The sequence below is a fragment of the Vigna umbellata genome, chromosome 1 (genome assembly GCF_029865625.1).
Source record: "Vigna umbellata cultivar VRB3 chromosome 1, Vumbellata_1.0, whole genome shotgun sequence".
NCBI lineage: Eukaryota > Viridiplantae > Streptophyta > Magnoliopsida > Fabales > Fabaceae > Vigna > Vigna umbellata.
The window spans coordinates 44106754-44133078 of record NC_142165.1 but is presented as its reverse complement, the minus strand read 5'-3'; the positions used below and the strand labels follow the sequence as shown (position 1 = coordinate 44133078).

At 31.2% G+C, this 26325-nt stretch overlaps 4 protein-coding genes across 4 annotated transcripts; 1 reads left to right on the top strand and 3 right to left on the bottom strand.

Moving 5' to 3' along the window:
• Positions 1–1469: 1469 nt before the first annotated feature.
• LOC124836321 (uncharacterized) lies at positions 1470–2834 on the top strand. The gene has a single exon (XM_047311467.2). The coding sequence runs from the start codon at positions 1693–1695 to the stop codon at positions 2617–2619; it is 927 nt and encodes a 308-aa protein (XP_047167423.1). The 5' UTR covers positions 1470–1692; the 3' UTR covers positions 2620–2834.
• Positions 2835–5174: 2340 nt separating this feature from the next.
• LOC124836320 (putative serine/threonine-protein kinase At1g54610) lies at positions 5175–9446 on the bottom strand. The gene is made up of 7 exons (XM_047311466.2): positions 8868–9446; positions 8402–8686; positions 7192–7509; positions 6516–6740; positions 6337–6437; positions 6131–6251; positions 5175–5690 (listed from the first exon to the last, which is right to left on the bottom strand). The coding sequence occupies exons 1-7, from the start codon at positions 9150–9152 to the stop codon at positions 5370–5372; spliced, it is 1656 nt and encodes a 551-aa protein (XP_047167422.1). The 5' UTR covers positions 9153–9446; the 3' UTR covers positions 5175–5369.
• Positions 9447–11728: 2282 nt separating this feature from the next.
• On the bottom strand, positions 11729–13163 carry LOC124836281 (uncharacterized). Its single transcript, XM_047311409.2, has 3 exons — positions 12449–13163; positions 12284–12366; positions 11729–12098 (listed from the first exon to the last, which is right to left on the bottom strand). The coding sequence occupies exons 1-3, from the start codon at positions 13044–13046 to the stop codon at positions 11940–11942; spliced, it is 840 nt and encodes a 279-aa protein (XP_047167365.1). The 5' UTR covers positions 13047–13163; the 3' UTR covers positions 11729–11939.
• Positions 13164–18852: 5689 nt separating this feature from the next.
• Positions 18853–20247, bottom strand: LOC124836318 (NAC domain-containing protein 83-like). The gene is made up of 3 exons (XM_047311463.2): positions 19975–20247; positions 19442–19719; positions 18853–19315 (listed from the first exon to the last, which is right to left on the bottom strand). Exons 1-3 carry the CDS (start codon positions 20153–20155, stop codon positions 19070–19072), a joined length of 705 nt encoding a protein of 234 aa, XP_047167419.1. The 5' UTR covers positions 20156–20247; the 3' UTR covers positions 18853–19069.
• Positions 20248–26325: the final 6078 nt, after the last annotated feature.

The following is a 26325-nucleotide window of genomic DNA, read 5'->3' as shown; positions in this document are numbered from 1 at the left end:
AATTGTACTACACTAAAAAATAAATCTATAAATTATATGATATATTTTTTTATATATTTTATATAACTATAATTTATAATTAATATTAGTGAATGATAGTTTATAATTAATATTAAAACTTTCATTTTTGTATTTCAAAATTAGAAAAAGCACTAACATTTATTTTTAAATTTCAAGTGTTTACACAATGGAGTGATGAAGAGAATATTTCCTGTCTCTTTTCTTATGTTTTCTCTTTGTAAATATAACTTACCTTTTTACACTTTTTGATTCATATATATATATATATATATATATATATATATATATATATATATATATATATATATATATATATAATATGTCTTTTTAATAATTTATGGCCAAACATACATATGACTATTACTCAACATATATCTTATAAACTTTTCATAGTTTCCTAGGGAAAACTAAAGAAGAATTTTAAACTTGAAAGATTCTTTGAGACTTATTATATACACTACATGTGTATTCAATGAATATCTTTTACCATTTAATTTTTATAATTTTTATATCATCGATTTTGTACAATAATTTTATATTATAATTAATTATGATATATTATTGTAAGTTTAGGATAATATTTTCTCTGCTACTTATTAATTTCTTATCGAGTTGTTATTATTTGTTAATATTTTTATTTTCATATTTGTTTAACAATTGTTTTCTTCAAGTATGATAATAATTGACCAGAATTTTATTATACTTATATATATATATATATATATATATATATATATATATAAGGTTTATTAATTTAATTAATTTCTTAAAAATCTCTTAAAGTGTACTAAGTTTTAATTGATAAAAATATCATCGTATATTATAAATTCTAAGTTTTAAGATTAAAAATATTTAAATAATTTTTAATTTTTTTATATTTTAAATTAAAAAAGATTAATAAAATATCTCATATTTAAAGTTTATTTATTTTTTTTAAATAAAGATATTTTTATTAACTAAAATTTAGTACACCTTAATTACCTAATTTAACAAACCCTGTAGGTAACTAATAACACCTTACATTTTAATAACTAAAGTAAAACTATGAAAAAAATTCATACGTCTCATGATCCTTTACACAATCATTAATGTTAATATAATTTTTTATTATCATAATGTTTCTAGAATTGTTTTTCTAAAATAAAAAGCAAAGTGGAATTAGAGTGTCTTAATATGAATTAAAACCAATTTAACTTTATTCTAATTTAAAACATTTTCATAAAATAAAATTAAAAAATCCAAGTATACCCTAGAGAATAAATATATTTGTCATAGTGTGTCGTTACAAGATTATTCTAATTTTAAAACTTAAATATTATTTGTATTAAATATTAATAAAATAAAGCATATAATTTACAAAAGGTAATTTTTATACAGAGTATAAAATCAGCATAAAAAATTGTTAAAAACAACTTATTTCCTGATTTAAATAAGGAATAAATGGAAGTACCCCTAAGTGGTGTGGTCGAAAACGTGGTGGTTCTGTCGAAAATATGGTGTGCATCATTAGCATCTTTTAGTTAAGGCTACTGCAAATCAAACATATCCTTTCATTCGAAAAAGGGTTACAATTAGCACCTTCTTCAACTTTTATTATTCTTGTTCACTCTTATTTCCCAATTCAAACCCTATCCCTAATTCTGCATTTTCTACACACTTTTTTTTATCGGAATGGCCGAGATTCAGCCGCCGGAGGGTCAAATAAACGGTGCCGGAGGAACCCTAATTCTTCACTCCTTGGAGCCCGCCATCGGATCCAAACGACAACGCCGCCCAAGCGTCCGATTGGGCGACATCGGTGGCGACCAGCCCTATGATTCCACCCGCCGCAACACAAAGCCTTGGAAACTCGCCTTCGATGGCCATCATCACCACCACCACCGCAACAAGGACAAGGACCCAGGTAAACCTTCCAAGACTCGTCCTTTAACGAACCTGAGCGAGTTTAACGAAACCCTAGAAGTCTCGAACGAGCGTGAAGCCGGGAACGTGGACTCTGTTGCAATTGGCAGCTGGAAGGTGAAGGAGTCCAAGAAGAGGGGCTCTGTGGCCACCAAAAGGGTCAGATCGAATTGGGTTTCGCGAATCGAGGACGGTGGCGGGGATAATGGCGGCGGAGAAGGGGAGGGAGAGAAGTATAATAACGGGGAGGAAGATGGCGAGGACGATGATGGGTATCGGGAATTTGAGGTTGAGAATTCGGAGAGCCCTTTGAAGGAGCAAAGCCCTATTCATAGCATGGAGAATTTGGCGGTTGATGGGCATAGGAGGGTTTTTAAGGGTAGGGAAAGGGAGCAACAGCATGATGGGGTTGAGCTATCTGCACCTTCTGATAATGATGTTAGGGATTGGAAGTGCGGGGATAGGAATAATGAGAATGGTGGTGGAAGGGTTAGGGGTGGTGAAGATGGTGTTAGGGTTTGGCTTAATGGACTGGGGTTAGGCAGATATGCTCCCGTGTTTGAAGTGCATGAGGTGGATGATGAGGTTTTGCCCATGCTGACTCTAGAGGATCTCAAAGATATGGGGATTAGTGCTGTTGGGTCCAGGAGAAAAATGTACACTGCCATTCAGAAGCTTGGTAAGGGCTTCTCCTGAGCTGAACTTGTTTTTGGTGCTGCCCTGCCTGCCGGATGTAGATTCTCAGCCGTAGTGAATTCAGATGCTTGTGTCTGAACTGAACTGAGTTTTAGTATGTTCTTCCATGACGCTTTTTTCTAGGGTTGGAAATGTTAGGACCTCACTTGTTTGAGAAACAAACACCCTTCTTGAAATCCAGTGCAAGTATATATAACTCTGCGAATTTTGTTGGAGCTATTCATTGAATTTTTTTTTGTCTGAAGCATTTATAGATTTCTAGTTGGATTTCATTGATGACTTGGATCGGTAACGTGAAGGGACAACATATGTCGTATAATGCAATTGGAAAGTTTTTTTTTTCCGTGAAAGAAAAGGGGCGTGCTGTTTAATTTTCTCATCCTGTCCCTGGGAATGCCAACTATGCTATCATATCTACAAAATACGCGTTCTAAAATGTTGTGTGGGTAATGTAATCTGTTTTTTAGGAGTTACAATGCCTAGAGAATCAATAACTTTCAGGTTTCATTCTCCAGGTAAATTAATTACAACATTATAGCGCATGTATTTTGTAGATGTGATCGCAGGTATGTCCTTATTTGATTATCGTGGTCTTTATTCATATTCATTTATTCAGAATTTCGTTGTTGCTTGCAGTTAATTCTATTGAAAACATCTGTTTTACTAATGTTTAACGTCTAGTAACAGGATGTATTCAAGTTTGCAATGATGTATATTCTGTTTGTGCTGGCAACATCTGTTTCTCTTGCATAATGGTTTTGTACATTTTAATCAGGATGTTTGAAATTAGCTGAGCTGCTGCTTAGTCTTATCGTTGTTCCATCTAAAACTTATTGTCTTGAGTGGATGTGGCATAGTTATGAGAACACTTGCAATTATATATTTTTACATAGCAGGAGTGACTTTGGTGGTGACCCGTAATGCTGTTTGGATGTCATGATATATTTAATGCTTCAACTGAATTCTGTCTTGTATATCCAGTGATGGGGGCACCATCTAAAAGTGACTAATTTGGTTGTGCTTAGTGGATTATGTGTGAGTATCTTACTATTTTTTTATGCTCCCTGAAATATGAGTACATTTCTACTGCGTTTTCTGCTATATCTATTTCTGGATTAACATATTTTAAAATTATTTTATCATGATGGATCAATTTGATAAAAACTGAATGAAGTAGGAGAAGAAAACTCTATTGAGAGGATGAATGCTTTCGAATGATCTGGCATGTTTGCTTTGTACTTGATTGTATTAAGAATAAATTAAGCATAGCCTAGACTGAACGTACCTTAAGGCACTTATGCGAAGATGTGTGGGATCCTGCTGATGGGACCTGAGTATTTTGATTGTTTATATTGCAAGGATTTAACTGATTAATAGAGGTAACAATTAGGAAGTTGAAGAATATGCTTAAGATTGCATTAATGGAGTGCAAACAGCTTATGAAGAGCAGGTAAATTACGCGGTAATAATGGTGATATTCTTAGTAGTAGTGAGAGTATTAAATTTGTTGAGTATGCTACCGTTATTGTTGAATCCACTGCATGATACATTCTTTCCGTTGTTCACATCAGTGTTTAAAAGCCATCAAATAAAAAAGTTTTCAAATCATTAGATTACAATCATGGTAACCAAGTTGGAGACAAGAATCAAAAGTACTGCCCAAGTTGAGGAGTGCAATTCAATTTACATGATCATGACATTCCAAATTCTAACGACAAGACTAAACCAGATTTCTTGTACGGTAATCTATCTGGCCGAAGTATGCTTGATTAACATCACCAAAATGAGATTATCAATACTCAATTATCTGCCCCTTTCCTTTCACGTGCTCTAACATGTTGCACGCTGGAACCTTTATCCTCGTATTACCTTATCCTATAAATTTCACGGGGTTGCCGCACTTTGCCCTGGTTTTCATTTGCATCCTTCTTTGGTAATATTAATGTTTGAACCACTACATACTAAATCCTGTTGTAACTTTAGTTGATCACGTTCTGAGAAAGTGGTTTTTCTACTAGTGTTAAATCCCATTGTAGATACTGTCGTTCAAAATCATAATTGAGAAATCATTCTTGCAAAACGATATCTCCTTTCATTATCGTTTCAACTTTAACTGTACTTTGTCTAGTCTCTACTTTCATTGATATTGGTTTTTATTTGTCTTATCTGTATACTCAAACTTCTGATTCAATTAAAAATCTGACATTCTTAATATATAAATATAACTCATTAGTTTAAACACATTTTAATTATATTTAATGGTTTGAAATAAATTTTTAATAACCTATAAATGATGCAGGCCATTAATCTTGAGATTCATTAGACATCAAATGAACTCCAGATTCATTCTATTTTAAATTTTTCAATTTATATAGAATTACAAAAATAAATGTTGAATATAAACTGTTACCACAACCTGGACAATGGCGGGCTAATCCTTTAAACATTCAACGAATCAGATATTTTACACCCATCATACATTTCCTTCTATCATCACATATATTACTTTTTCATACCTTTTTTTTTTCTCTCCTTGTTCCATATCCAATGCAGTGTGGGAAAGAACAACACGAATATACAAATCTAATGAAGATCTGGTGTTATACATCATACAACAAAGACTTGTCAATTGAAATACATAACAAAGGGGTGTGGACATGGGAAACAAAAAATAAGTAAAAATCACAATATACAGGGGCAAAAAATCATTTCTTTCTTCATTCTAGGATGTCAAAATCCAAAGAAATAGATTAATTGCTTCTAAGTAATGAATCAAATGAATGACCAATTGTTGATAGCTTGAATGAACGCAAAAATTTCCAAGGTGAAGTCATCTGGGTGTCTGCAGTATTACTTCTCCCCACTTTGTCTTTGGCAGGATCGTGACTTTTAACAGATCCAGAAGATTTTGAATGAAATATGGTAGAGGCTGTGGATGTTTCGGTGGCTCCAAATGAAACAGCTCCTTTGTTTGATGCATCAAGTGGATATCCAACAGCTCCATCCTGATGAGGAGGTGGGAATTTCTCACTCTTACTTTTTGCATTTGCATGGGTCACAACTCTCCACCTCTGAAAAGACACTTGTAAATTGTAATTTTGCTCAAGGAAGCAAATAGGACAAAGCTGAAGTTAAAAGCTTTGGTAACCATGAGATGAGCCATCAGATCAAACAATACTCATCAGAGATCAACATTGAAGTGACAATACATCACAAAAAAATGTTTTTTAAAGCCAAGCCGCAAATTATCAGAGAATCCAAAGCAAAAAAAGGTGCTAAATAATGTAGGTATCTGGTTCCTGTGAGTTCTATGGTTCATTAGTTTTGGTACATTGATGCAAGTATACAGAATAAAATGGATGATCAGACTTAGGATATACATTAAAAGTGTGTGTATACTCGGGAGTGTAAAAGGAACAGAAAATTAAACTTAGCAACAGCATAATTAAAGTGATACTTAAGTAAATGTGGAGAGAAGATAAATCTAACAGAAACATCTAATCTGGCATACATCTATGTTCGTTTGGATTTCCGCATTGGCTTCTGGGGCCGGAATGGCCAAACTACGCTCGCGTATTCTAACCCTTTTGGCACCATCAACTGCATTAGTTTTTCCACTTAGAGTTTTTTGCCTGAGAATGGTAAAAAAAAATACAAGCTTTAATAGCACCAAGACAAAAACATCTAGAAGTCACAAAAAACAATAAATAATAGAACCTTCTTGCTTCTTCATCTCTCAGTTTTATATCCAATTCTTTGGTAGGAGGATACTTTGGCAAACTAGATGGTTCACAAGTATATGGCTCAGTGGTAAAGAACTGCAGATAGAGAATAGTTGTGAATTAAATTAATAGATTACGTCTCAAATATAATACTAATCCACAGCAATCACTCACCTCACTATTTAGAGCAGATGAGACAGTGCCACGATCATTAGGATCTATTGCAAGAAGAGTTTCAATCAGAGGCAATGAAGAAGGGAAATCCTCGAATGTTTCTAAGATGTTTCTTTTATAAGGTTGCTGCGGCTTAAAGAGTGTAGCATTTGGCAATCTATATTTCTTCCAATATTCCTCAGATGGAGAGCCACATAACTTAAATATCTTGTGCAGCTGCTCAACCTTGGTGCAAGAAATTAAACAATCAGCCACACGTCTTCCAGAAAATATGCATGGCAAGATATAAAAAACATGAATATTAAAACAACATAAACTTGATACTGTATGAACTTCCTAAAGCTTGATAGAGGTGCAGTGTATTCAAATACTAAACCATTTTGCAGTGTTTTCTGATTATAAATTATAAAACACTCGCATTTTCAGTAGCTTCTCTTTATTCTCGGACTATAATGATGTTTCTGCCTTTAGGCCTATAAACCATATCTGGTCAGCCGTCCATCAAGCTAAAAAAGGTGAGTGCTATCAATTGATCATTGCTTATGCACAATCTAATTTCAACTCCTGGAGAAAGTCATTTGTTTCTTTTTCTTATTTTTCTCACCTAGGAATGTTTATTGATAGGTTTATCTAAAGAGTTCAAAGTTACTCAACGAACAACACAAAGAAACAATACCTCTGTTCGGCCAGGCATGATTGGCTTTCCAGCAAGAAGTTCTGCTAAAATGCAGCCAGCACTCCAAAGGTCGACACCAATGCCATAGGATGTAGCCCCCAGAAGAAGCTCGGGGGGACGGTACCAAAGGGTCACAACTCTACTGGTCATAGGATGTTTTTGCTTAGGATCATAGAAAGTTGCCAAACCAAAATCTGCAATTTTAAGTATTCCTTCGTTGTCAATGAGCAGATTGGAACCCTTGATATCACGGTGCAAAACTCCTCTGCTATGGCAATGCTCAAGCCCAGATAGCAATTGCTTCATATAACATTTGATCTGTCACATAGAACATACTGAGAAACAATCAGCCTATCAGTACAATTTTTCCTTACATTTTTAAATGTGAAAGATTAATCCCCCCTTCTATTCTTACTAATGCTTGAAAAGGCACTACTGTTTCGCATAATTTCACCATTAAACCAAGCAATAAAACTGTATCATTTAACATTCTTCTTCCAACAGTACAAAATGTAAATCATCACTGTCCAAATGGATAAAGTATTACTACATGGTCTCAGACCACCATGTACTCATAGTCCTGAACAGTCTTTCAAATTACAGAAAAGACTTAATAGAACTCGATTATGTGTCATGTGAAATTGAATGAGGATTACGGCAGTCACCATATAATAACTTTTACCTCCCTATATGATATGCAAGCTATACTATGTAAACTACGGATAAATGATAATGTAAAATATACATACATATGTACATTTTTTTAAACTATAATATTGATATTTGTGTGAACCAACATTGATACGCACATACGTTGTTTATAAATGACCAAAGAATTCATTGGGGATTAGATGGAATTTGAACATAAAAGTAAACATATTCCACATTATTTTAAAAAATTCTCCACAAAATTCCCATAGTTTAAAAAGCAAAGCACTTCAATGCACTCTCAAAATTCTCCTTCCAAACACACATAAAAGTAAAGAAAGTTCTTTCCTTCAGCATGGTTGCATGGACAAAGCAAAACTTCCGAATCAAGTGCCGAACTCATTTTATGGAGTGATGTGACACGGGAAACTTCAGAGCAAGAATCATACAAAATCAAAAGTAATGAACACGCTCACAATACTTGGATCTATGGGACCCTTTTCTTGGAAGCTTAAGGAGCAAAATAGTAAAATTTGGAAAAATGAGCATAAAATAGTGGTACCTGTGGCTCAGAGAATTTGACACCCACACCAGCTGCAAGACCAGCAAGATCATGTTCCATGTATTCAAATACCAAGTAAAGACTGGATGATATTCTTGAAGTAACCAACCCTTCAAGCTTCACAACATTGGGGTGATCAAGCCTCCTCAAAACAAGAATCTCTCTTGCCATGAACTTCACACTCTCTGCCTCCAAATTGTCAAATCTAACCTTCTTCAAAGCCACTATTTTCCCAGTTACAAGGTCTCTTGCTTTGTACACATTGCTATAAGTCCCTTGCCCAATCTGAACCAAACAACACAGAAATCAACAACAAAACCTTTTTACACTACACGTAGCGTCATTTAAGAAAAGAAACTATCTAACAGAAGACAAAAAGAACACAAACAATCATTTAAGAAAAGCTTTATCTTTTTTTTTTGGGAAATGCAATTAAGCTTCGAAGTTCAAACTTCAAAACACTTACCTTAGCAAGCTTCTCGAACGTGTTGGCACGGCGAGGAGTCCAGTCTCCAAGTGCGTCGCCGGCGACGACCATCAGCCACGGCGGCCACCCTTGGTGACTCGTCGTGAATGAGTCAAGTCGACGTCTCCGGCGCTCCGGCGCCAGAATAACGCCGGAAAGTTCGCCGGCGTGCACAGTCTCCTGCTTCTCCTGAATCTTAACGGCATTATTCCCGCCGACGGAGGTCGAAGTTTTAACCCTGCGACTGTCGACAGAACCCGCCGGCTTTCGAAGGACGCAACCCATCTGTCAGAGGTGGCGGTGGCTGTTGGTGGCGGTGGCAGGGTGGCGAAAACGCATGGAGGCGCCGTAAGCAGTGAGGGAGTTGATAGCCGGCGAATGAGTGAGAATTCTAAGGTTTTTTTTTTTTTTTCAAGAATACAAGATTTTTGAGGTAAGGAGTCTCAGGATGTCACAAATTCGCTTTTTTACAGTCAGTTTGATTGTTATTACTATACTATACACAATATCTAGTACTATTAACTACCTATTCAAACAAAACATTCATTATTAGTTAATGATATCATCATCATCATTTTGGCGTTGAGTTTCCAAAGCCTCATCTTTGTGGAATTTGTTATTGTAAATTATTAAAAACAACACTGATATATATAGATATTACAATCACTTTTATTTTAATTTTAAAAAATATATGAGACATCTACAAAATATCCAAACTAGTGATATTTTAATCATATAAAACATAAATGTTAATAACGGGATTTAATTATTATTTATCTCTAAAAGAGTTGAAAGAAAGGAGACACGGGTTTGCGCAGAATAACGGGATTGCCACAAAGTCTGAAACAGAGAGATTGAGAAGGAAAAGGTCGAAAGCAAAACGACGCAGCATTGTGCCTGGCAAGGCATAGCATGATGAGAAAGCAGATTTTGGTGGTGAAAAAGTCAAAGTTGGCATAAAGGCTAAGTGCTTTTGTTGGGTTCTCAACGTCAATTATTGCTGTTTTCTGAATTTTGATCTTAATTCTTTCCCTGAATTGGTTAATGTTTGCAGGAAGCGTAGTCACGGACAAGAACCAAGTTTATTAATTAAACTCTATTCTTACATTAAATTCGTAATTAAGTTATGTCAACTGGAAATTAAGTCACATAGTTCTTAAATAACGTTTGTCAACGTTTATTTAATAGTATTAGTAGGATTATTTTTTATAAATAGGAAATATTTTATATAATTATCAATTTTAATGATAAAAAATAATTAGTTATCTTAGTGATCAATTTATAAATTATTGGTAACTAAAATAGTTTTTAAATCAGTAATTATAATGAATTAGTCTTTAAATTGATCACTAACCTTAATTATTAAGGTTTTGACTATCAAAGTAATTAGTCTCTAAATTAGTCACTATTTCTTTGTAATGTGAAAATTTTTAAAATTAATTTACTATAATGACCAATATAAAGATTAATTTAAAATTATTTTAGTTACTAATAATTTTTAATCTATATATTAATTATTTCTTGTTACTAAAATTGATATTTGAGATTTTGTTGCAGTGGTAAAATGCATATTTTTTCTTTAATACAAATTTGTGGTGATTTCTTTTAATCGAGATTAATGTTATAAGGTGATAATTTATGCATTAAGTAGTAAATAGAATAATTTATCGAAATACAAAAATAAAGTTTAATATAATTAATTATTTTATTTAAATTAAATATTTAAAAAATAAAATCGTTTAAATAAAAATAGTCGAAATACAAATTTAGGGGCGGTGTCCTCTACACATCTAAAGTTATATTGTGTAATAATAGTTTTTGTTCAGATCACTTTATTGAGGTAATTTTTATAGAGGTTTTAAAAATGTACTATTTTAATATTTATACACCTTTAAGTCCACATATCAGAATTTTTAAAAATTAAACAACTTTAATCTATATCTAATATATACAATTTCTTATATAAAATGTTATAATAATAGTATAAATATTTCATTTTGTATATTGCATAACCACGAAAGAAAGAGGAATGATAAACATTGGTCAATACAGCAAAAGATATTTTGTATTACACTTCCAAATCAGTAGTTTGAGCGTGTCAAACTTTAAGGAACATTTGGTTTCCAAAAGGGTTGTTTGCATTTATATAATTTATTTATAAGAAAATAGAATTTAGAAAATTTTACTATAAAGTTTTGTACACAGAAGTCGTAATCTATTTTAGTAAAATTTCAGGTGTGAATCAAATGTACATGGAATACAAAATAAAAAAAAATATCATCACCCTCAAAATCAAATTTGCAGGCCCTGGATTTTGAAATTTGTTGAATGTCTAAAAATTAATTTAAGTTTTATAATAAGTTTAAATTTATCTTAATCTATTTAGCCTACTTGAGGATAGACTCAAACTTACTTTAACTTAATTCTAGTACATTTGAGAAGGGACATTACAGATTGGTTTTTTTTCTTGAGACCTTTTCAAAGGTAGATCAGAGGTTATTCATGCATCAAGTTTACAACTTTAATTTTAAGGAGAAGGAGAAAATTCAAATATTTTATTCAGAAAATGAACAGGTATAATGGAAGCAGTGTAAGCATGATAAAACATGCTACATATTTCTCAGAACCAATCTCTGTCACTCTATTGCTTGAGAACAAACTTTGAATAACTTGATTTATTGTGTTTGTTTTGGTGGGTATGTAATGAGCTTTTTACATGACTTGGAAGAGTCCCTGAAGTTCTATTTAATAGTCAATACACTGTTACAAGTTTGCTGAAAAACTTGGCAATTGCATGTCCTCAAAGTAAGTATTATCAGAAATTAGCAATTTGTTAACTTTTAGGAAGTGGAGCAAAGGACTAAAGAAAATAAATATATAATATAGAAATTGGAAAATAATCTACATCAATGCTACAACCATAAATGCATGAAGCATTTGGCAAAATTAACAAAGAGAAGACGAATATGGTCTCCATCTGATCGATGGAATCACAAGATAGGAAATTAAGAAACTTAAGCTGCCCAAGAGGCACTGACCAAATAAAAAAGAATAAAGGGAATGTAAGTGTCTTCATCGATTTGTTGTTTTTGCAGGAACAAAGCTTCTGTCATCACCATTACACATACACCTTGGGTGATAGCACGACCTAACCTTCAGTAGACTCTTCACCGAACCAAATTTCTTCTTATTTCCTTTTCTCTTCGGTGTTGATTCTGATTTCCGACATACCTGACAAAAGAAAAATCATCACCAAAACTGTTTTCTTGCGGTAGATGGAAAATTTTAACCCAAGTTCAGGCAACTTTAGATATATTGTTTCTTTCTGTTTTGAGTGGTTTAAACAACAAATTTAAGCACAAAAGAAAGGAGCATATGAAGTGAAAGGAAATGGTGAAATCCTGATAGTAGCTTACCTTGTTTGAATTTGTTGATGCAACTGTTTGAACAAAATCTACGCTGCGCGTTTTTCTGTACTTGACAATGGGTGGACAATTACCTGCATCATTTATCAAGATTTTCAGGTAAAAAAGTGACAGTTTTTTTTACCAAATAATGCTATCAATTCTTTCAGTACTTACATTCACTCTCCTTTATTTTCTCGGACTCAATGCAATAAATTCTGAAACTAGGTGATCCAGGACGTATAAGCCTATCTTCATCATCACTATCATCATCACCTTTTGCACCCAATTGTTCATCTTTTTCCTTCCTCGGCTCTCCTTCTGGCTTTGCACTCTTTTCCTCCTCTGCTTTGACCTCTGCCACAACCATCGTAACAACATGATTCAATTTATCTTGGTAGGAATCCATGTCTCTGTTAACCTGCTCCGTGTTATCTTTGTTGGGGTGATTCTCCTCCATAATTCTACCTTCAGAGTTTGGCACCGGAGCCACTCTGGAAAGTTTTTCTGCGGCTGTTACTTTCGTCACCATTTCCTCTCTGGGTTTTTGAATCTCTTGTGAAGAAGAGACCTTATGTCCCGAATCATTTTCAGGCGAAGATTGAGAATTCGAATCCTCTGCATCGTCATGCTTTAATAGCTCCTTCTTGGAGAGGGTGCTTTCTGCATTCCTCTGTTTTTTGAAGTCCTCAAATTTGGCAACAACTTTGGGGATGACTTTTGCTGGGACACCCTCTCCTTTGGCTGCATTTAGTTTTGAGGTGCGTAGCCCCATTACAGAGCAAAAAGCTGTTTTGATTGAAACCAATGCAGAGGCAGAGGCAGTGTGTGGGAAAATGATATGGTTGAGACGAAGGAGATTTAAAGGTGGAGGAAAATGGAGAATCTTTTAGGGGTTTATGGTGTTCTGGAGTTAAAATAACGTTATGGAACATAACAGTTTTACCGTTAATGGGTGTCAATATTAGGAAACAGACATTTGACCTTGTATTGAATTTGACATGACGAAAAAAGAGTCTTCAAGTTGTAATTTTAGAAACGAACTCAACTAACATGCTCTCTTTGTTGTTTTGTCGTAACTCAGTTTCGCTGTTGGAATTATAGACCGTCAACTTAGGATACAAGGAATCATATTCATGGCTATCGTGGTCAAGTACAACGAAAATGTTGACCTCCTAACTGCATTCTGCCACTTACCTGTACACATTTGTTATTACGTGGTTAATCACCTCTTTGTTGGAAAAATTAAAATATATTTATCCTAATCAAGTTATTTTTTATTTTTATTTTCTATTTCTCAATAAAGTTATATGAAGTATTATTACGAATTTTGTTACACAAATTTATAAAAAAAATAAAATAAAAATAATATAAAATATGAAAAATCATGTTAAATTCAGGATAAAAATTACATGATAAATTACATTTATTAATAAATTTATGAAGGTATAAAATTAAACTACTTGTATTTTTCTTAAGAAAAAATTAAAATATATATTTTTATTTTCTATTATGTTGCATGTAGGATAATTGAATTTAGGGAATATTGTACATGCATTGTAATTAAGTTAATGAATGACACAACCCGCTATGAAACATCCTAAATTTAGGGACAAGTATGAAGTTGATTCAGTCAATCTTATTACACATTTGTTTTTTCCCTTATATATTATTACAAGGGGTATGGTTGTTTTACTGGGAAAAAAAATACCTGAAAATCACATTTTTCAAAGTTGTAATGCATAAAAAACAAAAATAAACAAATTTGATAACTTTTTTTTTCAGATGTGTGAGAAAAACAAGAGGAGCTTGTGAAAAATATAAAATATTAAAATAAGTTTTATATCAAAATAAATAAATAGTTAAAGGAAAAAATAAAATTTGTTTATTTAAATTGTAATATTTTATTTAACTGTATTTTTATTATGAATCTAGTTATGTTCATTAAATTATTTAAAACATTTCATAAACTTTTCATTTTCATTTATTTATATTTTTTTCTTAATCTAAATAACTCTATTTTCACCTCTCTCTTTTCATTTCAAATATATTCATTTTCATTTTTCCAAATATACCCTCTAATCGAAACACGAGTTAAACCTCTTATAAAGAAAATAAATGACCATTGTTTTTTATCTTATTTATGGAAGAATGTGAAAAAAAAAATATGGGTGCATATAATGGATTTTGAGGATATTGATCCCAATTATATTCACCTAATTGGTTCCCTTATACGCACAATACTATTGTATTAAACAAAAAAAAAAGTAACATTACAATTTAGTATTTATAGTAGACAATCTTTTTAAGGCTATTCCACAAAATAACATGAAAAGTATATTTATTAATAAGTTACGAGTTAATCTAACAAAAATTGATATACTTTTAGTTTTAACTTTAAAGGAAAAAAAATGAGACTTAAAGGAATAAGTTGTTTTGGATTATTTTACTTATATCATTTTTATATTATATGAGACTTCAACCCATATTTAAATTTTGATAGATTCCAATAATTAAAAAGAAAATGCTAAGATAAAAAAAAATATTTTGTTTAGATTGGAAAGTAAAAATTGAAAAAGTGAAAAATAAAAAAGTAATTAAGTAAAAAAATAGGATTATATATTTAGACTAAGAAAAAAAATAGTAAACAAATTTGATATGATAAATAAAAAAATTTGTTAATTAAATAATTTACCAAAAATAAGCAAATATCATTTATCAATACATATGTTATCTCATTATTTTATTTTTTCTTTACGTAAGCACGCTTAAAATATTTAATCGCTGCCAACAATTTCTCCTCCTTTCACTTTTAAATTACCATAAAACAAACACAACGCATCTTTTGCAAATCGATGCACTTCCTTTTATGTAAATGATAAGTTTAATTAATTATCTACTTTCTAATTTATTTGTTTTCGTTAATTTTGGTTTGTTTACTAAGTTTAATTTAATTTTAAAAATTCAATTTTGTGATTTTCATTAAGCTAATTTTAATATCATATTCATGTCACATGTCCATAAAATTTTTAATTTTTATTTTTAAAAAATATATATAAACAATCCATGGTTGCATCACAGTAGTATTGACAGGTACTATTATCATGTGATATAACTATAATCAGACATGTGACAATTTTATTTATTTTTAAATTAAAAAAATAAATAAATATTTTTTAAAATTGAAAATTTTAAAAATAACATATAAGAATTAACATTAACTTAACATAAAAAATGAAATTAAACCTTTTAAAAATTAGAGAACTAAATTAAACTAAAAAAATAATAAGAGAATCACATTTGTTATTAATTATAAATAAGAAATAGAAAAAAAAGATCTGTTGTCATCATAATAACTAGGCAGAATATAGAGTAAAACTCTTATGATTATGATTATTTATTTATTTATTTAGTGTCATCATAATATAGTGTATTATTTATTTATTTATAAATTCTTTAAACTTTTACAATATATATGATATGATATTTCTTAAAAAAGTAAAAGGTGTTATTATACTATTTTTCAATCAATTAAGAAAAATAAGTATATATAGGGATAAAAGATATCGAAAGAATTTACAAAAATGTTAATATATTACTCCATTTATTACTTTGTTTGTTCCATTATAATACAAAAATTTAAAAGCTAGGTTTATTTTTTTAATTGGTTTGTGTCTATTGTATTAACTGTTTTTAGATTAAAATATTGTTAACTAAGATAGAGTTAATAACAAAAAAAAATTAGAAGAGAAAAAAAAGTGTTAATAAAAAAGACAGTTTTGAAAAATATATCAATTTATGACAAATCTTTCACTAACAACTAGAGATGGCAAAATAATCCGCGTCCGCGGATATCCGCGGATAAAATCCACGACGGATAGTTGGTATCCCGGATATTTACTACTCACGGGTTGTGGGTAGCGGGTTTTTTAATATCCGCTTATAAACGGATCGGGTGCAGGTATTATATTATCTGTACGCGCGGATATCCGCTATCTGCAAAAAATAAAAATAAAAATTTAATTAATATTTTATTAAGTTAAATTTAATTAAAATTAACATTAATTTATATTTTATAAGGTTAAATATAATTAAAATTAAATTAAATTTATATTTAATTTAATATATATTATATTTTATATATTTTTTGTAATTTTATTTAATTTTTATTATAATATTTTATAAAATATATATTTTTTTTAAATATTTGCGAGTGTTCGCGGGTATATATGGATATCCGCGGGTTTTAAAATATCCGCGGATATTTTTTAAGCGGGTATCCTTGCGAGTAGCGGATCTGGATTGCGGGTGAATTTTTTTTGTCGGATCAGGTTGCGGGTAGGCATTATCCGTGTCCGACGCATCCCTACTAACAACTAAATTTTATTACTTCTCTTACTCCTAGTTAATTGGGTATTTATAAATCTTATACGTATATATAGATTCAATTAATAACCAATAAACATGACTATTTGCAATTATTTAAAGTTTAGGGTTAAATATGTTTTTAGTCCCTGAAGTATAAGACGATTTTGTTTTTAGTCCCTACTCAGAACTTTGATGGTTTTTAGTCCTTATTGTTTTGAAACTCTGAGTATTAGTCCTTAAAATTGGACGGCGTTAACTTTGATCAGACGTGGCAAACGGCGATGCTACGTTTTATGCCTGCTGTCCTCTTCACCCTCTGCCACGTTGGTTGTTTAAGTTTTGAAATGAGATTAAGTAAGTTAAATGTGCATTTGGTTCGTCATCTATTATAAATGAAATTTTGAGAAGTTGGGTTCTTCTTCGTCAACGCAGTTGGGGCAAAGAAAGCTGAGGAGGTAGATCTGGGTGGGACTGGTTCTCTTGTACTCACTATATGAAAGGGGGAGATGGCTAGAACAACAAAGAAATAATTAAATAAACCTAAAAGCCCAACATATCTATCCCCAACAGTAAAAAGAAGAAACCAGATTCTGTCCGTCTCTCTGTCTCCCTCCCTCTCTCTACTATCTGACCTTCCTTTAAAGCTTGTTCTTCTTTCTCATATTAAGACCCCAGTCATGGATACAACCTCAACCCCTCAACCTCAAGACTCATCCTCCAAGAGGCATTTCCATTGGACCAACAATGCTGGAAATAAAGACATCCAAGTCCCCTCCTCTGAAACAATGTCCAAAATCATAAAGGAAGACGCAAACACAAAGGGAAAAGACGAACAAGAACAAGATGACAAGGGTCTTCCACTCCCAGGCCCTTGTTTACCAATAATTATAATTACAGTAACTAAGTTATGTTATGAGTTATCTGACTGAAGTCGTGGTTAGGTGGAGGCAAATTCGACAAGGTCCCAAATTTCCACTCGCGTATAAATTCAGATCCAGCTCCTGCGACCAGGCCGACGTCGGCCGCGGCGACTTCCAGGAACTCAACCAGATTGAAGCCACCAAGCCTTTCTCCAAACTCTCCGTCAGAGCCTCTCACATCTCCGAAATCCCGGCCTGTGTGGCCCAAGTTTTGGAATGGGCCCAATCAGGCCGGCCGGGTGGGTGCTACTTAGATCTCCCCACCGATGTCTTACATCAAAAGATATCAGAATCCGAAGCGGAAAAACTCTTGACCGAAGTGGAAAAAAACCGCGCGAAACCCGAACCTTATTCTATTTCCAATTCGAAGATCGAAGAAGCTGTTTCTCTGCTTAGACGCGCGGAGAGGCCGTTGATTGTGTTTGGAAAAGGAGCGGCGTACGCCCGTGCGGAACACGTCCTTACGAAGCTGGAGGTGATGGGGAGGTGATGTACATGAGGGCTAATAAATCGTATCAACTTACCTCCTCGAAGACGAACTCCAACCTTCAGATCTACCTCCTCAGTTTTCTTTGACGAAGAAGAATCCATCTTCTTAAAATTTCATTTATAATAGATGACGAACCAAATACACACTTAACATACTTAATCTCATTTCAAAACTTAAACAACCAACGTGGCAGAGGGTGAAGAGGACAGCAGGCATAAAACGTAGCATCGCCGTTTGCCACGTCTGATCAAAGTTAACGCCGTCCAATTTTAAGGACTAATACTCAGAGTTTCAAAACAATAAGGACTAAAAACCATCAAAGTTCTGAGTAGGGACTAAAAACAAAATCGTCTGATACTTCAGGGACTAAAAACATATTTAACCCTAAAGTTTATTGTTGCAATATATATATTCAATTAATTGATATTAAAAAATGTGTACACTAAAAAAAAATTCACACATTCCCATAACCAAAACTCTGGCAAAACAACAATCTGGAAAGGTTTTATAGATGAAAGTTATCATATAGATTCCTTAGAGAACTTTAAAAAATAAATGTGTATAGAAAATATTAAATTTCAATAAATGAATAATACATCATTTCTTAAGACTTCTTCAAAACCATGTTATTGTTTTGAGATATTAAAGGAGAGATGCATCTAAAATGAATGTCCATAATTTTTTAAAAGAAAACATCAATCAATAATTTGAATAAAGTTTAAAGGACATAGGTTATCAGGATATTACATGTTCTTCAGAATAAAAGTTTTTTTTTTTTTAATTTAAAGTCAGTTCCATTTGCCTCAACATTGAATACTAATTTTCTTTCATATTAGGTTTAGCCAAAGATATTACTCTACCACAACCACATCAACTACCACTAATTAAAAACATAGAACCAAGCCTATAAAACACATGAAAATAAGAATATTACAATGGATTGGAAACACGAAATGAGAAAACCATTATCAGGTCATTAAATAGTGGAGAAATTTGCAACAAGTGGCTATTGTAGTAATCCTAAAAGTAGGTATAGCCACCACTTGTTTCTTCATGATCCGATACATTTGAAGAAACTTCCATAATGTTATTAGAACTTGAACACGATGACGATGTAGAAGAATCTGTTTTTCCCAACATCATAAAATCAAACATTAATCTTGGACCACCGTGAACTCTTTGCTTCTCATCAACACCACTTTCTATACTTCTTTTCTTCATCGATAAGCGACACAAAACCCAATCTCCAATCTCGTTTACGTAGTTCTGCCAACATACAAAGGCACTCATAAATAAGTCTTACATGTTCTACTTTTGACCAACAGCGACACTTCGTACATAAATTGTCATAAAACTAAAAGAAAAACATAGTCACAGTTGACGAAAACTTACATGGGATGAGTTGCAAGCGGCAGTTTCTGCGTTAGCAAGACGATATTCATGCAAGACCCAGTCAGTTCTGGACCCTTTTGGAGATTTTCCTTCATAAAAAATCAGTGTTTTTCTTATTCCCACAATGCCATTGCATGCATTTGAAGATGATGAAATTCTCTTGTCTGACCCTGTTGCCTTCCAATATCCACACTTTGTTGTTCTGTTCATGCGATTACCATTTCTATACTTTGCTTCCTTCGGACTGAAAAAGTACCTCTCTTGAGGATCACAATTCCCTGAACACACACATGCATATACCATGTTATTCTGCAGAACAACCTTAACAAGCCATGTTCTTAAATTCATGCATCATCATTGTTCTAGGTAGAAGAATATCAGTTTGATCCAACTTCTATGAATTTGATGAGTTAAACCTAAATCAACCTTATAAAATCAACTTATAACTGTGTATTCTTTTTTGAAGGAAATAATGGTTTTGCTTTAATTATTCTAAAATAAGAAATAAATAGTTGTTTAAAGATAGTTCTTACCAGGTAAATCCCAAGGATCATGCTTGCAGACATTGATCTCAGGAATGATAGAAGCAGGCAAGGGATAGGAGAAGACCTTACACTTGAGGTATTGGAAAACAAGCTCTTCATCGGTTGGCTGAAAACGAAAACCAGGAGGCAATTTGCTCACTCCATTTTTAACAAAATTCAGCTTTTCCATTTGCTTTCAAAACTTTGGACTCTTAAATTCAACAATCAAAGAAAGGAAGGAAAAGAAGTTGAGACTTTTGGACCTGGAAATGAAATAAGTTGGTTCATATGTATATATACTATACGGATTCAGGATGAGAGAGAAAAAAAAAATTAGTCTTTGGAAAAAGGGGACTATACTTAACAGACTAAGTTTGATGTTTGACAGTTAATTATACATTTTTGCTTTCCTAGCAGGATCTTCAAAGATATTTTAATTACCACTTTCTTATACCCCACCTTTTACTCATAAAGTTGCTTGTTTCTTTTTTCTGTAACTTTAACATTTCTAAAAACTTATTCAAATAAATCTTGTGGGCAAATATTAATCCTTATAATAACTGGTTTACTTATCAGAATATGTGTATTTTATAAATTGAAATAAGCTTTTAATAGCTAAATTTGTTCGTAGGAATTTAAATATAAATCTAAGTTTTACATTAAATAATAAAAAAGGTAAAATATTATATAATAAAGATAAAAACACGTTAATCTATTATCTTTTAACATTTTGAATAAAAAGTGATGTTTATATCTTATGTAATTAGACTTAGATTTTATTGATATGGTATATTTTAGTAAGTTTTTTCATTGTTCTTTTTGTTTTACTTTGAGGTTGTTGGAGAACTTCTGCAAGTCATGTATAATTCATATTATCATATTAAACGAAGAAAAAATAGTTCCAACCAAATATTCTAAGTCAATCCATTTATCATTATCATTAGTGATTTTGTTTTTCTAGCTCCACTCAAATGGTTTGTCGTATATATATATATAGGAAAGTCTTCCATGTGATTGTTTTAGTTGGCTCTGAAACTTTATTTTGGTGTTAGAATTTTTGAAGAACGAAGAAATAATCCATTATATATATTGGGTTGCTTTTTTGTTAAAAAATGTGTGCTCAAAATTAACCATATTTAAAGTTTTCCTAGTGGATTTGCCATGCCATACATATATAAATATAGTAAGATGATATAGGCTTTTGTCCTTCTTTTATTTAGGAATTTGTATTATGATGGATATGTGACTCATCAGACTGACTTTAGTATGCCACTTTATGTCATGCCTCAAAGTCTTTTTTATTTTATAGTTTTCTTTAGGAGGATTTAGTTAAATTTTTATGGTTTGTTTTTGTAAGAAAGAAAGAAAAAACCACATAGTTATATATGGATATGTTATGAGTAAAAAGCAAAATCACGATGAACCATGCACGTAGTCAACTATGATATACTGAAACTTTGTTGTACCCCTTTAAGAAAAAGGAATGGTACTTTCCTTCACCAAGAAGATGTTCATTTAAGAATGATTTTTTTACTCACCGAAATTTTTACATTCATTTAACATAGTTCATTTTTACTTGTTACTCTTTTTTTCATTAAAAAGATACAAAAGAAATTACATTTTTAAAATCATTTTATTGTTATAATATATATCAAATGAAGGTAAAAGTGTGTCATGATATTATTACTTTTTATTTAAAGAACTATTTACTTTTTCGACACTGTAAAACCATATTTTTAAATATTCACTCTTTCTCTCTAAAATTAAAAAAAAAAAGCTTTTTACATGTTTAAATGCCTTTGCTTAAGACAGCAGCAACATAAGTTTTCCTTTGTGATGTTGTATCCTTTAAAAGATAGTGTCTTATATATAGTCTCTACACATGGCCATCATCACCTTCATCACTTTAGTTCCTAAATACTTCTAAATTACCATCACTTTCCACCACCATTTCTCCTATCATGATGATTAGTATACATATATAGTTTCTATAAATCATTCAAAACTCAAAAATATATATTCTAATAATAATAACAAAACATTTTTCTTTATTAACCTCATATATATTGCTAATTTTTTATTTAGGATAAATGACCTTTGATTTTTTTATCTATAACATTTTTTCCCAACGTCAAAAATATATACTATTGAACATAAAACCAAATATATTTTAATAATTCAATAACAAATAGGTTAACAAACAATAAATATATATAATAAATTATAAATAATTGTAGTATATTAATAATAAACATTAAACTTAACCCAATTCTATATAATTGATTTATAAAATTAAATGTATATATATTTATAGATTATAAATTAGTCTTATCTATAATAAATATGATATTTCTAATAAAAAATATAACTTATATATATATATATATATATATATATATATATATATATATATATATATATATATATATAAGAGTGCAGTAATTATGTTGTATTTTAAATTATATAAAATTATTGTTATTAATTTATAATTATAAGGAGCTACTTAGAACTTTATAATAAAGCATTTTATTAATATGAAATTATATATTTTTGACATATTTATTACATCAGAATTTTCACTTTTTTAAAGATTAAATTGAGAGTGTGGAATGGAGATTGTAGAGCTAGTTAGCTATTTAGGTTTATTTTTCTACTTTGGTGATGATTTATATATGTGTGGAGCCTCTCCTGCAAATCATGTCATTTTCTTTTCAATCTTCTTAAACTCTATGCTAAAGTGAGTCGTGCTTTTTGTCGTTGAAAAGTCGTGCAATGCTTAACCCATAAGAAACTTTGGTCAATGATTTTCATCAGCTTCGCTCATTAATCATCGCTCACTTAATCAGTCTCTAACATATTCAAACTTTCACACTTCCATTTTATCATAAATTTTCTTAAATTTAATAAATGATTATACAGTTTTTTTTACTCATTTTTTTTTTCATCTTACATAATATACGTATAAATTATTTGAAAATACTGCAAGAGATAATAATATAATAGGAAAAAAATAATGAATGTATTATTACGTACTTCACCTAGTATCATTTCATCGGAGACATTATTTCAAAATTTATACTATCTGTGTATATTTAGAAGAATATAACATTAAATCAATTATCATTTTTGAAAGGAAATTATCCGGGAAAATGTTACTAAATAATGTTAACAGTTTTAAAAGTTTTTATTATTTTGAAATCATATTAAAATATTCTAAAATTTTGATATTTCTTTCTTTTATTTGATTTATGTAAACATTTAATTCAATTGTTAGATTAAAAAAAATGTTTATACAAAATTATTAGTAATATAATGACTAATATGAATTATTAATGTACTTTCATTTCCTTCTCAACTATTTACAGTGATGAATTAGGGGCTAGAATATCAACTTTTTGTGACACAACCTAACAAAAATTGTGCAGAATATATCGTTCATATATTGACTTTATTCAATAAATTGATTGAGTGAAAAGAGGGTGGGGTAGTTTAGGAAAGTGAAAGTGAGAAAATAAAATGAAAAAACATAGTGAATCCCAAGCGGATAACTTTCTGAATGAATAAAAAGGAATTTAATTAATTTTTAACTAATTTAACTTAAAAATTTGAGCATGAAATTTTTTTCATATTGAACTAATGCAAACATTTAGTATATTGGAAAGCGATAGGTTCGAATCACTCTGGATATTAGTTATATGCACTCACTCACACTCATTCATAATAACAATATTTTTTTTGTTTTGCAAATTTACAACGTTTTCTTTCAATATTAATGAATTGAATCAATCTGTCTTTTCATGATGAAATGTTAATGGATTTAACCACTATGACCATTATACTCACGGATTCATCTCAAAAATTGGAAAAAAGACCTAAAAACCCAATGAAAATCATCCTAGAGAGTCCAGTTGTCTCATCTGGGAGTGTAAGATCCTTGAAAATATTTGTAAGTTAGATACTAGATAAAAAAAAAAAAAAATTTAAAAAAAAAAAAAAATAGTGAATAGTAAATTGTGAATAGTAAATAGTAAAAAGTGAATAGTAAAAAAAAAAAAATAAATAAAATTATTTTTGGAAAGGATAAGTGTTACACGTAGCTTTGAGATCAGAATTCACCAATTTGCAAATAAAAAATTATTTTTGTAATAGTAAAATGAATAAAAAATGAATAGTACAAATGAATAGTAAAAATGAATAGTACAAATGAATAGTAAAATTTTTTACTATAAATAGCCAAGGGGGGAGGCTGAAAATTTACACCAAAGAACTTAGAAAAATGTTGAGAGAAGAGAGTTGGAAGAATTTCTAACTGCAAAGGGGATATTCTGGAAGTTTTCAGAGAGCGAGGAGATTAAGTCTGTAATAGAGGTAAGGGAAGCCACTCTTATACTTTGCTTTTCTCTAATCCTAAATCTTGAATATGTAGTATTTTGTTGCTGTATGGTCTTGAATTTTGAATGAGAACATTTATTTGTTTCTTTTGTATTTTTGGAAGGACGAGAAGTTGTCTAACCGGCTCTGCCAGATTCAACTTCTTGTTTCCCCAAAACTTTGGTTGTTTCTTATATCTTTATATTGTATTTTTGGAAGGACGAGAAGTTGTCTAACCGGCTCTGCCAGATTCAACTTCTTGTTTCCCCAAAGCTTTTGTTGTTTTTTTTTTTTTATATCTTTATATTGTATTTTTGGAAGGATGTGAAGTTGTCTAACCGGCTCTGCCAGATTCAACTTCTTGTTTCCCCAGAAATTTTATTGTTTTATCTATTCTTTTTATTTCATCTTTGTGGAAGGATGAGAAGTTGTCTAACCGGCTCTGCCAGATTCAACTTCTTGTTTCCCCTGAATTTTTATATTAATATTATTTTGATGGTAAGGGCAACTAATTATTTTTGTATGAATTTATAAATATACGAATGTTGAACTGGTGTTCTCTTGCGAAACTGTTTTATGACTTTTATTGTATTGGGTGTTATAACTGAAACTGTTAAATTGTACATGTTCTGATGTGATGAATTTATTGAATGAGTTTGTTGGCTGAAATTGATCTTGTTAGAAGGTCTGGAGTAAGGGTTCTGTAATAGCTTATATATGAGTATTAAATAGATATACAGATACTGTTTGAGGTTGTTGTGAGAGGAAGTAAAAATATTAAAATTAGGCATTTTTTATTTAGAGCATAAGACAACAAGGTAGATAAATTAAATAAATAAATTGATTAATTATTGAGGGCCTCCCTTTGTTGGTAGGATAGAGGAACCTTAAAAACCTGAGTTGGCACATCCCTGATCATAGAGCAGCCCTGGTCTGGTCCAGTCAGTTGTGACTAGTCATATGTGCTGGCGTCGAAGGTGAGTTTGATGCGTTCAGACATCTGGGTCCTCTCCGGTGACCAATTGGGGTAAAGAAAAATCTCTACTAGGATGAAAATAAAATAAAACAAGTTGATTGTAGATGCATAATATTATCATGGTAAAAATTTCATATATATTTTATTTATCATTACATTGAGCCCAGACTTTAATATGTAGTTCCTACGATATGTTGATATATTTTGGTTGATCCATGATCTTTGTTTGGTGAAAATATGTTGAGTTATACTCGTTATGGGCAAAATGAGTTTATAATATGAAGCATGATATATGGCAATATGTTTAATTTATTGATACCAAAACGGGTTATTATGAATTCATGATTAAAGAATGAACATGATTGAGTTAGGTGGATAAGAGGGTATGAATTGTTGGTTTTATGAAATGTTGGAGTGGATATGAGAAATCATTACTTATGAAATGATGTTTACTACCGGGAGTAGTATGTTCGAGTTATACCATGAGAGTTTGGTATGAGCAATGTAACACCTGAGGTTTATGAAAGCAGGCAGAAAGTGGTCTGACCATAAGGCTTTGACATAAACATATGATTCGTAAGTTATATAGAAGCAGGCAGAGAGGGGTCTGACCATAAGGCTTCAGAAAGTAAGACATAGTATATAAGTGAGGCTTAAGGAAGCAGGCAGAGAGCGGTCTGACCATAAGGCTTCATGAGTAAGCATGGTACACTTGTAAGATTTATGGAAATGGAAAAGATGATTTTGATAATGATGAATGAATGACATCGGAATAATGATATTTTATCAATTGCAGAAATACATGATTATAATATTTTTATTACAAGTTTAATGATTTTATGATATGGTTGGCTTACCCTTATTTGTTTGTACTATGATCATATAACTCATGTTATATGTGATTAGATAATGTTGCAGATGCGGTTGAAAAAGCTTAGAGATGAGAGAGATGCGGGGAAAAACTTTCAGGGATTTTTGTAAAAAGAATAAATTTGTATTGGGAAGATTATGTT

What these genes read in the sequence shown, in the direction of transcription:
- LOC124836318 (XM_047311463.2), bottom strand. Translation starts at nt 20,155, where the DNA reads ATGGAAAAGCTGAATTTTGTTAAAAATGGAGTGAGCAAATTGCCTCCT. An exon ending in TGATCCTTGGGATTTACCTG is followed by an intron (nt 19,720 to 19,974) that starts GTAAGAACTATC and finishes GTGTGTGTTCAG; the next exon opens with GGAATTGTGATCCTCAAGAG. An exon ending in CCGCTTGCAACTCATCCCAT is followed by an intron (nt 19,316 to 19,441) that starts GTAAGTTTTCGT and finishes GTATGTTGGCAG; the next exon opens with AACTACGTAAACGAGATTGG.
- LOC124836281 (XM_047311409.2), bottom strand. Translation starts at nt 13,046, where the DNA reads ATGGGGCTACGCACCTCAAAACTAAATGCAGCCAAAGGAGAGGGTGTC. An exon ending in GAAAATAAAGGAGAGTGAAT is followed by an intron (nt 12,367 to 12,448) that starts GTAAGTACTGAA and finishes TAAATGATGCAG; the next exon opens with GTAATTGTCCACCCATTGTC. An exon ending in CATCAACAAATTCAAACAAG is followed by an intron (nt 12,099 to 12,283) that starts GTAAGCTACTAT and finishes TTCTTTTGTCAG; the next exon opens with GTATGTCGGAAATCAGAATC.
- LOC124836320 (XM_047311466.2), bottom strand. Translation starts at nt 9,152, where the DNA reads ATGGGTTGCGTCCTTCGAAAGCCGGCGGGTTCTGTCGACAGTCGCAGG. An exon ending in CGTTCGAGAAGCTTGCTAAG is followed by an intron (nt 8,687 to 8,867) that starts GTAAGTGTTTTG and finishes TGTTTGGTTCAG; the next exon opens with ATTGGGCAAGGGACTTATAG. An exon ending in TCAAATTCTCTGAGCCACAG is followed by an intron (nt 7,510 to 8,401) that starts GTACCACTATTT and finishes TCTATGTGACAG; the next exon opens with ATCAAATGTTATATGAAGCA.
- LOC124836321 (XM_047311467.2), top strand. Translation starts at nt 1,693, where the DNA reads ATGGCCGAGATTCAGCCGCCGGAGGGTCAAATAAACGGTGCCGGAGGA.